Source organism: Neoarius graeffei, chromosome 22, assembly GCF_027579695.1.
Source record: "Neoarius graeffei isolate fNeoGra1 chromosome 22, fNeoGra1.pri, whole genome shotgun sequence".
NCBI classification, from domain to species: domain Eukaryota; kingdom Metazoa; phylum Chordata; class Actinopteri; order Siluriformes; family Ariidae; genus Neoarius; species Neoarius graeffei.
In genome coordinates, this window is record NC_083590.1 from 24,721,050 (window position 1) to 24,735,410 (window position 14,361).

A 14,361-nucleotide genomic window follows, 5' to 3' on the forward strand; every position below is an offset into this window, starting at 1 on the left:
CCGGTGGTTTGAAATGTTATGACTGATTGGTGTATATACTGTATAAAAATACAGGTTTTCTATGGGATTTGGATCTAGACTCTGACTGGGCCAGTCCAAAACATTGATCATCTTCTGAAGCCATTCCTTTGTGGACTTAGAACTCTGCTGGAACAGTTTTTTTTATGGCAAAATAGATTGAAATTTGGAGCTACTCATGGATTCTCTCCATTTTGACAAAAATCCCAGTCCCAGGTAAAGAGAAGCAGCCATAGAGCAGGATGCTGCCACCACCATGCTTCACAGTGAGTACGATGTTCTGTGGGTGAAAAACTGTCTTGTTTTTGTTTCTAGTTTGGTCTCCTAACACTTTACCATATTTGTTGGTTGCTGTAAACACATTAAAAAGGTGTAAAAAGATACAACAGGTTTTTGTCTCGGACACATGACAAAAACCTACAATTTTAACGAGTGAAACAGCAAGTGAACAAATGACTTACAAAGAGTGCTCCGAGAGCACAATATCCCCCGCTGGCAACGATGCCATAACTCTGGTAAAATGCAACTGAATTGAATGAAATTGCAATATGCGTATTAGGTGACATATAACAAAGAATCCTACCAAGTTTTGTGAAATTCCTCCAAAAAATTGTGAGAGGAGTTGATTTCAGAAGGTGAGTACCCTTCTCAGGATGGACATCGCCACGACATAATCCACCTTCGGGCCTTTCGGCCAGCGGGGGATAATAAAAATAGTAAGGGAAGTTGATTTCAGAAAGCAAGCACACCTTGATGAAATTGCCAAAGTACAAGTTTGTTAATAATTGAGGGCATAACTCTGGGAAAATTTGCCCAAATTAAATGAAATTTCAATCTGCGTATAACTGTCATAACAAAGCCTTCTACCAAGTTTGGTGAAATTCCTCCACAAATTGCGAGAGTTGATGATTTCAGAAGAGCGTACACCCTCATGAAATTGTCAAAGTACAAGTTATTTAATCAAGGGTCAAAACTCTGGGAAAATTTTCACAAGCAAAATTACAATTGCAATATGCGTATTACTGTCATATAACAAGGCTTTTTGCCAAGCTTCGAGAAATTTGTCCAAAAATTGGGAAAGTACTGTACAAGGTTGTTAATGAAGGGCTGTAACTCTGGTAAAACGCGACCAAATTGAACAAAATAACAATGGTGCGTATTACCGACATATAACAATGCCTTTTACCAAGTTTAGTGAAATTCCTCCAAAAATTGTGAGAGGAGTTGATTTCAGAAGGAAAATACACACTCATGAAATTGTCAAAGTATAATTTTGGTAATCAAGGGCTGTAACTTTGGTAAAACGTGACCCAATTTAACGAAATTACAGTATGCGTACTACCAACATAACACAATGCCTCGTCAAGTTTGGTGAAATTCCTCCAAAAATTGTGAGAGGAGTCGATTTCAGAAGGTGAGTACCCTTACTGGGATGGATGGATGGATATCGCCACGACATAATCCCCCTTCGGGCCTTTTGACCAGCGGGGGATAATAAGTAAATGTCAAAGTTACTCCATTCACATTCAAATAAGTTATTTTTTTTTTAAGGCTTGATCTTTGTATACAAGGAAAATGTGAAAGAAATGCTTTAAATCCTGGTTAAAGGGTTCGAAACCGAGCCAGACAGCATTAAAGAGCAAGAGAACAAGTCACAGTGGAGTCAATGACAGAGCGAGGGTGCCGTCTAGTGGCTGAGCACAAATCACCATGATCATAAGTTTAGCCCCCCCCCAAAAAACACCACCAAGACAGCTCAATATGGTCAATGATCAATAACTGCAAATACCACATATAGGCAGTTTTAAGAGTTTTATTTAAAAAATAAAATAGAAAATAAAGTACATAAAAATATTAAGGTGAAACAGCAAAAAAAAAAAATCCTTTAACTGACCTCTTGAATGCTGGACGCGCCACTTATAGGGCTTTATCTATGAAGTTCAGGGGCGCTTTTGGCCATACAGAGAATCATTTAAAATTGCTCACATCTATTAGGGAGTTTTGCACTCAGTATTGTAGTGGGAGTCTGTGTTGATCAAGGATCAAGCCATAGAGATGAACACACACACACACCCTCAACCATATTTCTTCAGAATGTCTGCATTTGCTCATTAATCATCATCATGAGAAGTTTTTTTCCCCTTTGAAGATGCTGGCTGTATCTAAAAGCAGATTCTGCTGTTATCATATTTCCCCCATCACATCAACAGTGAGATCACTCTTCCAGCTGAACGTCTCTGACGGCCATGATCTGACTGTGCGCTTCAAAAAACAGGGACCGCGTGTTATTTCATACCAAGGATCCGAATCAGTGGCTTTGAGCGAGAGAGAGTGAGTGAAGGAGATTCCAGCTGCTGCAAAAACACTTTAAATCTTTTTCCTTGCATACACAACCTGTTCACATTTACCTTGGTTAGCCTGCTAAACTGAAGTGCCTTGGTTTTGTTCAGATTCTTTCTCGTCTTTCCTCTCTGGCTTCGAGATGTGGTTGTCAAACGAAGAAGGATTCAAAAACTCTATTTGCATAGTTACAATAACCTGTATGCCTGTAACACTCTAAAGTAACAGCAATACAGTTTAGTGTGCTATATACAGACAGGGAATATTATTTATACAGTACAGGAATAAAACAAAACACAAAAAACAACAAACGACGACCCCAAAAAAAAAAAAAAACCTGACAAGGCAATAAAATGTCACAAGTACCTGGAAATGCACATAAAGATTCCAGAAAGGAATCAGAGTAAAGTTCCCTTTGTCCCTTTTCGTTCGATTTGGGTGCCAACCAAGAGCTCAGGGAGTCCAAGACGGGCACTTTGGCCCGTCTCTCGGCTGCATGTTCAGTTCAGCGTCTCAGGCTCCCGTAATTACTTACACCTAGAGCAATCCGAAAGGGAAACACACACCCATACACACCTGCACGGCCTAACATGGAGGTCCGAGTGCTGGAAGCCAAGTGCTTCTTTGGCCGTCATGCAGCATAGCTCTAATGTAAGCAGAGCTACAGCTAAGACAGACTCATGTTTGAGGATACACATCCATTCACGCTCACTCACACACACGAGAAGATCTGGAGACAAACAAGAAAATGGTGCCACCTGGAGACTGACTATTAAAAACTGCTTTGTCCAGCATGCGCGCACACACACACACGGCTCATCTGAGTGCAGCGCCCCGTCCCACTCAGTGGTCAGGGTCTGATTAATCAGGATGACTGATTAATCACCTCCTAAATGACTCAAATAAAGCTTCATATCTTCAGATGTTTTTTTTTTTTTTTTTGTGTGTGTCAATGGGGCAAGTGTGTAATCTCACAGAAATTAAAAACTCTATAAAAATAAAAGTGATTTAAAAAGAAAAATTCTGGATGCATAATTAAATAAGTCCTCATCTAAAGTGAACCAAAGAGAAAAGATGTTATTGCACAAATAACCCACCCGGTGCCATCCACTCAAACACTTGTGCACACGCATGGTGAAAGGAAAAAAAAATACACAAAATTCCTTACCCCTGTTATTATTATACTGATAAGCTGCTGAATCTATAGTGTCTGTGTACGGTGTCTCATTAGGGGGAAAAAAAAAAAAAAAGTGAACAGGGAAGTCACGCACAAGAAAAGAAAAGCAACAAAACAAAAACGGTTCCCTTGTGAGCAGAAGTCATGGTGTCGATCAAACAGATCTGAGGCGTCCTCAGGGGTCAAGTTTCTGAAATTCACACTCACACACACACACGTGCATGGATGGAGCGGGAGAGTAAAGGTACTGTAGCACCACCGTTAGCGCAGCTACTGAGCGAGGAGCTGCGGCAGAAACTGCTGGTCTCTCGGCTCGCGCCCCACCAGCAGGAGGCCTCGTCGAGTTTTCATCGTTTTATGACAGGAGGAGGGAGGTGAAGGAGGTGGTGGCGGTAAGGAGGAGGAGGAGATGTTTATCTGCTGACGCTGGCTGGTAGACTGTCCCTCTTCTTATGGCGCCACGTGTTGCGGTTGTACTGCATGTGGCCGTGTGGTAAAGCCGGGGTGTGGAAGCCCTTGGGACCAGCCTGCTGTTTACACACACGAGAGAGAGAGAGAGACTCAATGATTGTACGACGATACACTTTGACTGACCTGATTGTAAAGATATTAAATTGTGAACAAATATGAATAAATTATCATCAAAAGTGCACAACTATTGTGCTATAGTCAGAAACAAAAAGAGTGCTGTATATTACTTTATTTGGAATTAGAGATGGCACTAATACCCAATAGTGGTACCGGGCCGACACGAGGTGAGGGATTATGGATCGAATTTTGGATGAAACGTTGGATCTCGAATCCTGTAACAAATCAAAGACTGGAATTGGATTTGGCAAAGAAATATATTGTTGGAACTGGAAAATGTTTACAAAGACAGACAGACTTGACGGGTTTTTCCTTCAGTTAGGATTTTCTTATATTTAAACTTTATTATATTTACAAAGAATGTGAAGCGTGAAATGTTTCCTAAAATTTTAAAGCTTAAAATGTTGGACTGGGAATTTTTTTTTTTTCTGGGGAGATACGGTATGGCATCACGCCAACTCTAACTAGAACCCAGACACAAACTGTGACTGCATACAAGACTTGTGCAGGATCATATTCATGCACGACAAAATCATTACTACTACCTGTTAAAATATGCATGACTATCAGAAGAGTGCATGCTCTCTATATACAGATAGATAAAAAAATAATAATTTAAAAAATGGAAAAAGGGCAGACTGGGAAACTTATTTATTCTTCAAATAATATAAATACTCAAATCTGCCACCCACACACATCGCACAAAAAACATTTTGCCTTGCTCAGTGCGGATGTACAGTGTACTGGGTGGTATAAAAGCACGCTGAGGGACACGAAACATGCTCTAATCTCACTGACATTAACCGTCGCACTACGTTTAAATAAATAAATAAATAGTCTAGGAAAACGCAATCTCATATCACGATGGCTGAAAATTGGTTTTGGTCAAAATTAGATTTTCCCACCTATAACGTTCTTCAAGAAACCATAAATATGAACCACCAACATAATGTGGAAATGATTTTTATTCATTTTAACCTTGCCTTGGTGATCTTCCTGGAAAGCTGGTGAAAGAGGAACTGAAGTCATTTTTAAACTTGCCTTATTTCTTAATTAACGTCTTCTTCAATCACGTTATATCGTGACTCGTATTGCCATATTATATTCCACTTCTCAACCTTTCCGGTTTTTAGCCGTGTTGAATGTAGTTCGTTTGGTCCACGGCAGGCGTCGCTTATCCGCGCGATCTTCACGAGACTTGTGCGGGACTTCAAACGTGAAGTGTCAGCGCCGCCATTTTGAAAACTGTTTACACAGCGGCCAGATCGCCAGATCATTCCAATTTAGATTAATTTCGAGATTTGCCAGCTTCATCAGTGATGGAGATTATTCCATACGACTTCAAACCAACGTAGAGTAGAGAAGAGTTGGAAAGACGACAGGATAAGGACGAGTCCGTCGCGCTGGGATTTACGTCATTACTGTCGCACAATTAAAACGTGCCGGATCAGGCGGCTGGTGGGTTTTCAAAATGATAAATACATGCATGTATTTTTGTGATAAATCCATATTATACTGAGCGCATTTCCCACATAATCCTCACTAAGGTTTCGGACAGCGCTACAAAATGGCGTCCTCACTATATAGTGCCCGATATAGTGAGTAGGGAGCGATTTCGGACACACGGAAAACTTCCGGCTTGATTACGTCAGCATTCAAAAGAGGGTGCGCGCGTCTTTTGACAACGTTGGCAGATGTTGGTGACTTTGATTTCCGCTGTACGTTTTACTTCCGTCCTACGATGTCTCGCACAGGTCTCAACGAATCTCGTTTACAGCCGTCGCTTTGACATATGGACTGATATATTACAGAGCATATTTCAGACACTCATCACTTGCGATAGCAGCGACAAAATAGCGATCAGAAATGCATTCCGATATTTAATAAAATGAGATAAATAGAATTTTGATGATAAAAAATTTTGCCTTCAGTTCCCCTTTAAGGAGTCAGTTTAACACATTCAGCTGAGTGACAGATGTCTAAAACCTCGTTAACGAAGTGTCATTTATTCACACAGTTGTCAATCAATTCAGCTGTTCAAATATCCATAATGCTCCTGCACCGCAGGCCTTCTCTAGCCATCTATCCATCCATCCATCTGGCTATCTATAGCTATCTCTAGCTAGCTATCTCTCTCCATCTAGCTGTCCATCTCTCCCTCTCTCTCTCCAGCTAGCTGTCCATCTCTCCCTCTCTCTCCATCTAGCTGTCCATCTCTCCCTCTCTCTCCATCTAGCTGTCCATCTCTCCCTCTCTCTCCATCTAACTGTCCATCTCTCTCTCTCTCCATCTAGCTATCCATCTCTCTCTCTCTCTCCATCTAGCTATCCATCTCTCTCTCTCTCCATCTAGCTATCCATCTCTCTCTCTCTCCATCTAGCTATCCATCTCTCTCTCTCTCCATCTAGCTATCCATCTCTCTCTCTCTCCATCTAGCTATCCATCTCTCTCTCCATCTAGCTATCCATCTCTCTCTCTCCATCTAGCTATCCATCTCTCTCTCTCCATCTAGCTATCCATCTCTCTCTCCATCTAGCTATCCATCTCTCTCTCCATCTAGCTATCCATCTCTCTCTCTCCATCTAGCTATCCATCTCTCTCTCTCCATCTAGCTATCCATCTCTCTCTCCATCTAGCTATCCATCTCTCTCTCTCCATCTAGCTATCCATCTCTCTCTCTCCATCTAGCTATCCATCTCTCTCTCTCCATCTAGCTATCCATCTCTCTCTCTCCATCTAGCTATCCATCTCTCTCTCTCCATCTAGCTATCCATCTCTCTCTCTCCATCTAGCTATCCATCTCTCTCTCTCCATCTAGCTATCCATCTCTCTCTCTCCATCTAGCTATCCATCTCTCTCTCTCCATCTAGCTATCCATCTCTCTCTCTCCATCTAGCTATCCATCTCTCTCTCTCCATCTAGCTATCCATCTCTCTCTCTCCATCTAGCTATCCATCTCTCTCTCTCCATCTAGCTATCCATCTCTCTCTCTCCATCTAGCTATCCATCTCTCTCTCTCCATCTAGCTATCCATCTCTCTCTCTCCATCTAGCTATCCATCTCTCTCTCTCCATCTAGCTATCCATCTCTCTCTCTCCATCTAGCTATCCATCTCTCTCTCTCCATCTAGCTATCCATCTCTCTCTCTCCATCTAGCTATCCATCTCTCTCTCTCCATCTAGCTATCCATCTCTCTCTCTCCATCTAGCTATCCATCTCTCTCTCTCCATCTAGCTATCCATCTCTCTCCCTCCATCTAGCTATCCATCTCTCTCCCTCCATCTAGCTATCCATCTCTCTCCCTCCATCTAGCTATCCATCTCTCTCCATCTAGCTATCCATCTCTCTCTCTCTCCATCTAGCTATCCATCTCTCTCTCTCTCCATCTAGCTATCATCTCTCTCTCTCTCCATCTAGCTATCCATCTCTCTCTCTCTCCATCTAGCTATCCATCTCTCTCTCTCTCTCCATCTAGCTATCCATCTCTCTCTCTCTCCATCTAGCTATCCATCTCTCTCTCTCTCTCTCCATCTAGCTATCCATCTCTCTCTCTCTCTCCATCTAGCTATCCATCTCTCTCTCTCTCTCCATCTAGCTATCCATCTCTCTCTCTCTCTCCATCTAGCTATCCATCTCTCTCTCTCTCCATCTAGCTATCCATCTCTCCCTCTCTCTCTCTCCATCTAGCTATCCATCTCTCCCTCTCTCTCTCCATCTAGCTATCCATCTCTCTCTCCATCTAGCTATCCATCTCTCTCTCCATCTAGCTATCCATCTCTCTCTCCATCTCTATCTATCTAGCTATCCATCTCTCTCTCGCTCTCTCCCCCCATCTAGCTATCCATCTAGCTATCCCTCCATATCTCTCTGGCTATCTCTATCCATCTCTTCAGCTATCCATCTCTCTCTCCATCTAGTTATCCCTCCATCTCTCTCTATAGTCAATGCCCTGTAGGGTGACTGGCCTGTCAGTCTGTGTCTGATCATAAGCACACTTCATCTCTCGCTGGCTTGCTAGGCCTGTAACAGCTTCGCCAGACACACACCCATTCACATTCACCCTTGGAGTAACCAGTTCAAGTGTATGTAATGCCTTTATGTAATGCTTTAAAATGAACATATATATATTAGTAATGACCAAAATGAATTAATAAAGCAGGGGGAAATAAAATTGATCATTTTATCATCAAGCACAAAACTATTGATAAAATCGCAGCTGCCGGATCCCGGAAAAAGGCAGCCTTGCCTCAGGGCTAATCTCGCATGACGTCACGCGTGGAACCCCGGTTATCTGGGTCGTTTCTGTTCATCTGACTCTGTGCTTGTTTACTCGCTGAAATTGGATACCGTTGTTGGAATCTTATAAAAATAACAATGTGAAAGCACTGCATCGTGTTTGGATGCTCAAATTCCTATACAACAGGACATTCAGTTCACTAATTTCCAAGGGAAAAAAAACACTCATCTAAAGCGACAGTGGGTGAATTTTGTGCAAACGAAGCAGGCGGATTTTGTGTCGCCTACTAATAATAAATCTGATTCATCAAGTGTTCATCACCACCAGAACGACCACATGGAGCAAAAAAGAAACCCATTTATTTAATAAATGGCATTTGATCTGACATTTGGACAGTTCTTCGATTCTCCCATCTCTCTCTCTCGCACACACACACACACACACACACTGCACCAGATGCAGGATTATGAGCAACATTTACATACTCGCGACACCCGATCTCATCATATCTGATGCACTTTAACAGAAGAAAACCGCGTGCGTGCACAATCATTAATTATTAACTGAAACGTGTTAAATGCGCTCAGATTGCAATATTGCAAGACTCGATTTGTTTAGTTTTGTTCAGGAAACTATGATGAAAGGTAACCACTGCATTCTGCACATCTCTCTCTCTCTCTCTCCATCTCGCACACACGACAGAGGAAGACTGCTGTGAACTGGGAGGTTCTCGTCTTGGGGACTTGAAAAGATAACCATCTACTCCAGAATATCCTTGATAATCTTCCGCCCCTTCATCCGACATATAAGGATCCCAATCACGATCGGAATTCTCTCCAAAACGCGATTCCATATCGAGACCGGTCTAACCACTGCTGCGCATGGGAACGAAATTGACACCTGAATTGTTACACGTATGACGTCACGCACCCCTTCAGGATCTTCCGGTTCAGTCTCGGGAGATTCTGTGAAAATCGGCTGATCTTACAGATTTGATTTTCCATCAATTTATGGCCTTTTGGATCAGCTATGGCTCGAAAACACATGGGTCAGTCAAAATAATAATTGTTGCTTTGTACAAGGAAGAAAGAAAAAAAAAAAAAAAAGTGGGGTTTAGGGACATTACATACACTCTAACCTGACTGTGGGGGAAACCGGAGCACCCGGAGGAAGGAAACCCACGCAGAGATGCGGAGAACGTTCTCTCTCCACACAGAAAGGCCACAGTTGGCCATGAGATTCAAACCCAGAACCTTCTTAAGGTCAGGCAACAGTGCCAACCACTGCACCCCTTAAACAGAATGTCCTTCCTTTTCACTTTTGGGATTTGAACCGCATTTTTAAAATGCCAGAACTGTCCTTCTATGTTGGGATGCATGGGAGGGACAAAAACTTCAGTTCAGGAAAGCTTGTAGCTCACGATGCGAAGGTTTTAAGACACGGACCAATAAGAGCCAGGACGGCACTAAACGCTGCTTGTTCTAAAAAGGACTGTGCACTTAAAAAAAAAAAAACGCAGAGTGTGAAGGTCTTTTTAGAGTTGTATTATTTTATATATAATTTTTATAAGCAGATGTTGCATCCAATTTCGTTGTAGAATGTGCAAAGATGCATTCTATTCTATATGTGAAAGTTTTAATTTCACAGCAATGTTGTGAGCTGGCGATTTACATTAAACGTCTCCTTACTTTACTGACACGTTGTTAGTTAGAGACACGGATGAAGAGCGACAAACTCAGGGCTTTCTTACAGAGACAGAAATTGTAATTGAAGGTTGATGAAACTGAAATTTAACTATTTGCTGCTTGCCTTTGTAAGCTTAAAGCAGATACGCAGAACCGTGGCCTCACTTTTTGTTTATAAATACCTCGAGACCTCAAGAATGGCACAGGAATAGTTTTAAGCGTTAACAATAAATCTAATATAGTCATTTTTACGATTAAAGTGAGTTATATAGGTAGTGGTCTGAGTGAATGACCTTGACGTCCGTAACGTCACCGCAGGAAGTCTATCGGTCTCATGGCCATTTCCGCTACACTAAAACACAGAGCTGACTGCAACTCCGATCCTCCATTTTGAGCTAATTTATCGCCATGCCACGCAGATGTGTTGCTGGCAGTGCAGCAACACGACAGAAGGTGGATTTACGTTGCATTCATGGCCCAAGAATGTTCAAACTGCAAAGATTTGGACGCGTTTTGTGAGAAGTTCACGGACACATCGGGCGCCTACGAAGTGGTCTCTCCTCTACTCTGCACATTTTACTGAAGACTCGTACGAGACCTCTGATCTGTTGAGGAGCGTTGGCTATAAGCCCGTACTGAAAGAGGGTGCAGGACCAACAATTAAAGAAAACTGCAAGTATTTATTTAATTTAATTTTTTAAAGGAAAAAAGAGTTCAGTTGCACCAGTCCTCCTGGAGTGAGCTGAGGGTTGTTGCTAAAACACGGGACGGAACAGGACGGGACATATCGCTCGGGCAGTGACCTCCCCGCAGTTGTTGCTAAAACCAGTGATGTCCCGTCCCGGGTTTTAGTAATTGCCTGAGCTGAGCAGTAATGGCGGAGTACTCACTATGGAGAGAATGAGTGGAGCAGCCGTCTGATTTCTCCGCTGGATATCGCTGCCATCTCGCCCTTACGTGGAAAAGCGAATGAACGGAGAACTGAACGAACAACTGAAAGTCAGATTGTTTCAAAACAATCGACCACAAGATCGGCCTTCAAGAAGTGAGAACACAGACGGGTTACGCTCCGACTCTCATTTGGATACAAAACAACAAAAACAACACGTTGTTTGCCTGCATTTAGATTAATCCATGTAACTTGTATTGTGTGTTTAAGTTAGCGGTATAAGATTATTTCATTTGCTTCAGAATGTGATTGTCTCAGTTCATCTGATTATTTAATGAGCCTTTTACATTCTATCAGTGAAAATGCATGCATGTACATGTATGTTGCATAAGTTACAGCACCCATCCTGTTTTAATGAGAGTCAACCCACAATCAATGAAGTTAAATCAGTCTTAGTTGAGCAAGTCAGTAACGGTATTTCTTACTTTCACAGTAAATGTTTATTTATATGACTTTGGTCTATAGCTGTAAAAGGCCTCGGCTTTAAAACCGGTTCCCGCTGTGACGTCACGCGCTCAGGGCTGGCTGGCTCAGCGGCGCAGCTCGAACGCCAACTTTGTGGTCGATTTTAACTCTCAAAAATATCTATTTTTTAAATTCCCAATTACACAGCATACAAGAGTCAAGGATGGAGATACTATCCACTCAGAAATCTATTTAAAAATAAAAGGTTCTGCGTATCTGCTTTAACTACCGAGATAAAAAGCACTGTTTGAGATTGTGCAAGAAACTGATCAGGTTGGAGGTTGAGTTCTTTTTCATTTTTCACAACACTGACTCATTTAGTGGTTTGTCTTTATGCAAAAATAAAATCTTGGGATCTTCAGAGAAGGGGCGGCACGGTGGTGTAGTGGTTAGCGCTGTCGCCTCACAGCAAGAAGGTCCGGGTTCGAGCACCGTGGCCGGCGAGGGCCTTTCTGTGTGGAGTTTGCATGTTCTCCCCGTGTCCGCGTGGGTTTCCTCCGGGTGCTCCGGTTTCCCCCACAGTCCAAAGACATGCAGGTTAGGTTAACTGGTGACTCTAAATTGACCGTAGGTGTGAATGTGAGTGTGAATGGTTGTCTGTGTCTATGTGTCAGCCCTGTGATGACCTGGCGACTTGTCCAGGGTGTACCCCGCCTTTCGCCCGTAGTCAGCTGGGATAGGCTCCAGCTTGCCTGCGACCCTGTAGAACAGGATAAAGCGGCTACAGATAATGAGATGAGATCTTCAGAGAAACACACACACACACCTGTCTGCCAGGTAAAACGTGGAGAGGAAGACTCCCAGGCATCGAAACTCTCGCCTGAGGAAGAGACATCAGAGAGGTTGTTAATGAAGTCATGGTTTACAACAGCAGTACACTGTACGTACAATGCAATCTTAGAACGATCTGAAAATAAACTTCTTTACTTTTGTTGGCAATCAGAAAAGTGTCAGACATCATTTCCTGAAGCATGACTAATGCTCCATTTCTCTCTACACCCAAAAAGCTGACTCAGAGGGAGGAGTTTTCCTGCTGTCAGGTTTCTGCTCACCTGGTTGGCAGCGGGCATTGTGAGTGGCATGGAGAGGTTGGTCTTGCTCGTGCCCATCTGCAGCTCAGTGGGCAGCATGCCTAGTGTCAGTGTCTGCAGAGGGTAGGAGGGCACTGCTGGAGCGGCGTACGGCGTGCAGTCCGAGTCCTTTACACATGCGCACACACACAGGGCAGGTGGTGTTAACCATCAGCTTTACTCACAAAACTTCAGCACCAATCTGCACTTTGGACATTTCACACTTTTCTGGCGAACAAGCATACATTCAGTGTGAAATTGTTTCGTCAGTCAGGGTAGAACGGATTAAAAATGAATTAATAATCACCAGACTGATAGAATTCGAAAGGAGATTACGATTTAAAAATAAAACCACCATGTAATCGTAAAAAGACTTGGGAAGGACAATGAAGTGAGTTTGAGAAGCAGTGAAGGTAACGCTTACAATGTCGCTGCCTGACAGAGACGAAGCAGACGAGTGCTGCTGAGGGCTGGACAGAGACATGGGAGAGTCCGCGCTGTTCGGAGACACGGAGTCTCTCTGGAGTTGCTGCTGCTCCTCCACTCCAACGCTGAGCAGAGCGCTCGAGTCAGCCTGCTCCACCGAGTCTTTATGAGCAGGACCTGGGTGAAACCACACAAGGGTTATGAGGAGAGGGTGAAACTGAGGCGTCCAGTGTTGGGCACGTTACTTTCAAAAAGTAATTAGTTATAGTTATAGCTACTTTTCCCAAAAAGTAACTGAGTTAGTAACGGAGTTACTTTGTCATAAAAGTAACTAATTACCAGGGAAAGTAATTATTCCGTTACATTTTGTTCCCCCTCAAAAAAAAAATCAAATTCAATTAGTGTAATCATAATAAAAGTGAATGTTAAATGTGTTTAATGACTGAAATGGACACTTAACAGAACCAATTAGTAACGTTATCTACACTATATTAATATTTTTGTGGGACAATGTGAGATAAGACATCTATCAAATGTAATATATTTTTGCAGTTATTAAAATTATGTTACTAATTACTGGCCACTGACGAGGACAAACGCTTTGTTCCTCGACATAATGTGCATTGCACGTAAACACTCTTGCCTTTTATTTCAAGTAATGAAAAGTGCTGGCTGTATTTCCAGTGTGAAAGCGCAGTGCTGGGCTGACCGCTCGCCATCGCTGGGTCTTCCGATTGAAAGAGTGTGCAGTAGGCGTGGTCTACCTACATATGTTGTCCAAATCTACTCTGATTGGCTTACTGTGCCGTTGTCTCGCGTCTCCCCGCCCCACACTAAAGCAGAGGAAGGAAAGGCTGAACGAGCAGCATGCCAGATGAGAACAGCTTTAATAAAGTAACGCATAGTATTTTATTGTAAGTAACGGGAACAGCGTTATAACGATGTAAAAAGTAATTAGTTAGATTACTCGTTACTAAAAAAAGTAACGCCGTTAGTAACGCCGTTTATTTCTAACGCCGTTATTCCCATCACTGGAGGCGTCACCCTGGAACGCCAGACTTCTACACTAAGTAACTTTAAAAACGCACATTGATAAAACTTGCTGAATTCGTGCTGAGTTTATCTCAAGAAGAAAAGAAATATATCACAATGGAAAAATAACTTCGTTCCGCCCGAATAAGTTCCAAATCTGTGCTCAAATCAGAATTTAAGGGAGTTGTACTCAATAACGTACAATATGACTCGGGTAGTCAATGACATGGACAGGCCTTAATTTTCACTGTACACACAATCTTGCCTATAAATACCCGGGGGAAATGATGGGAAAATTGTCATTATTGAAGATGCCACGCCTAAGCCAAAATCAACGTGAACAGGCCAATGGGATGCTGCGTGCCGGAAGTACA

The 14,361-nt window shown here is 42.6% G+C and overlaps 1 protein-coding gene across 3 annotated transcripts in view; it reads right to left on the bottom strand.

The window, feature by feature from the left end:
- Window positions 1-1,817: 1,817 nt before the first annotated feature.
- Window positions 1,818-14,361, bottom strand: part of tent4a (terminal nucleotidyltransferase 4A) — a 62,319-nt gene continuing 49,775 nt past the window's right edge. The window contains exons 10-14 of one of the 3 annotated variants that reach the window (XM_060904683.1): window positions 12,954-13,132; window positions 12,512-12,658; window positions 12,226-12,279; window positions 4,234-4,338; window positions 1,818-4,065 (exon numbers count right to left, since the gene is read on the bottom strand). In XM_060904683.1, the coding sequence (XP_060760666.1) occupies window positions 3,949-4,065; window positions 4,234-4,338; window positions 12,226-12,279; window positions 12,512-12,658; window positions 12,954-13,132 (602 nt within the window). In that variant the 3' untranslated portion in view covers window positions 1,818-3,948. The remainder of the gene's footprint in view (window positions 4,066-4,233; window positions 4,339-12,225; window positions 12,280-12,511; window positions 12,659-12,953; window positions 13,133-14,361) is intronic. The other 2 variants (XM_060904685.1, XM_060904684.1) reach the window with 2 other exon arrangements.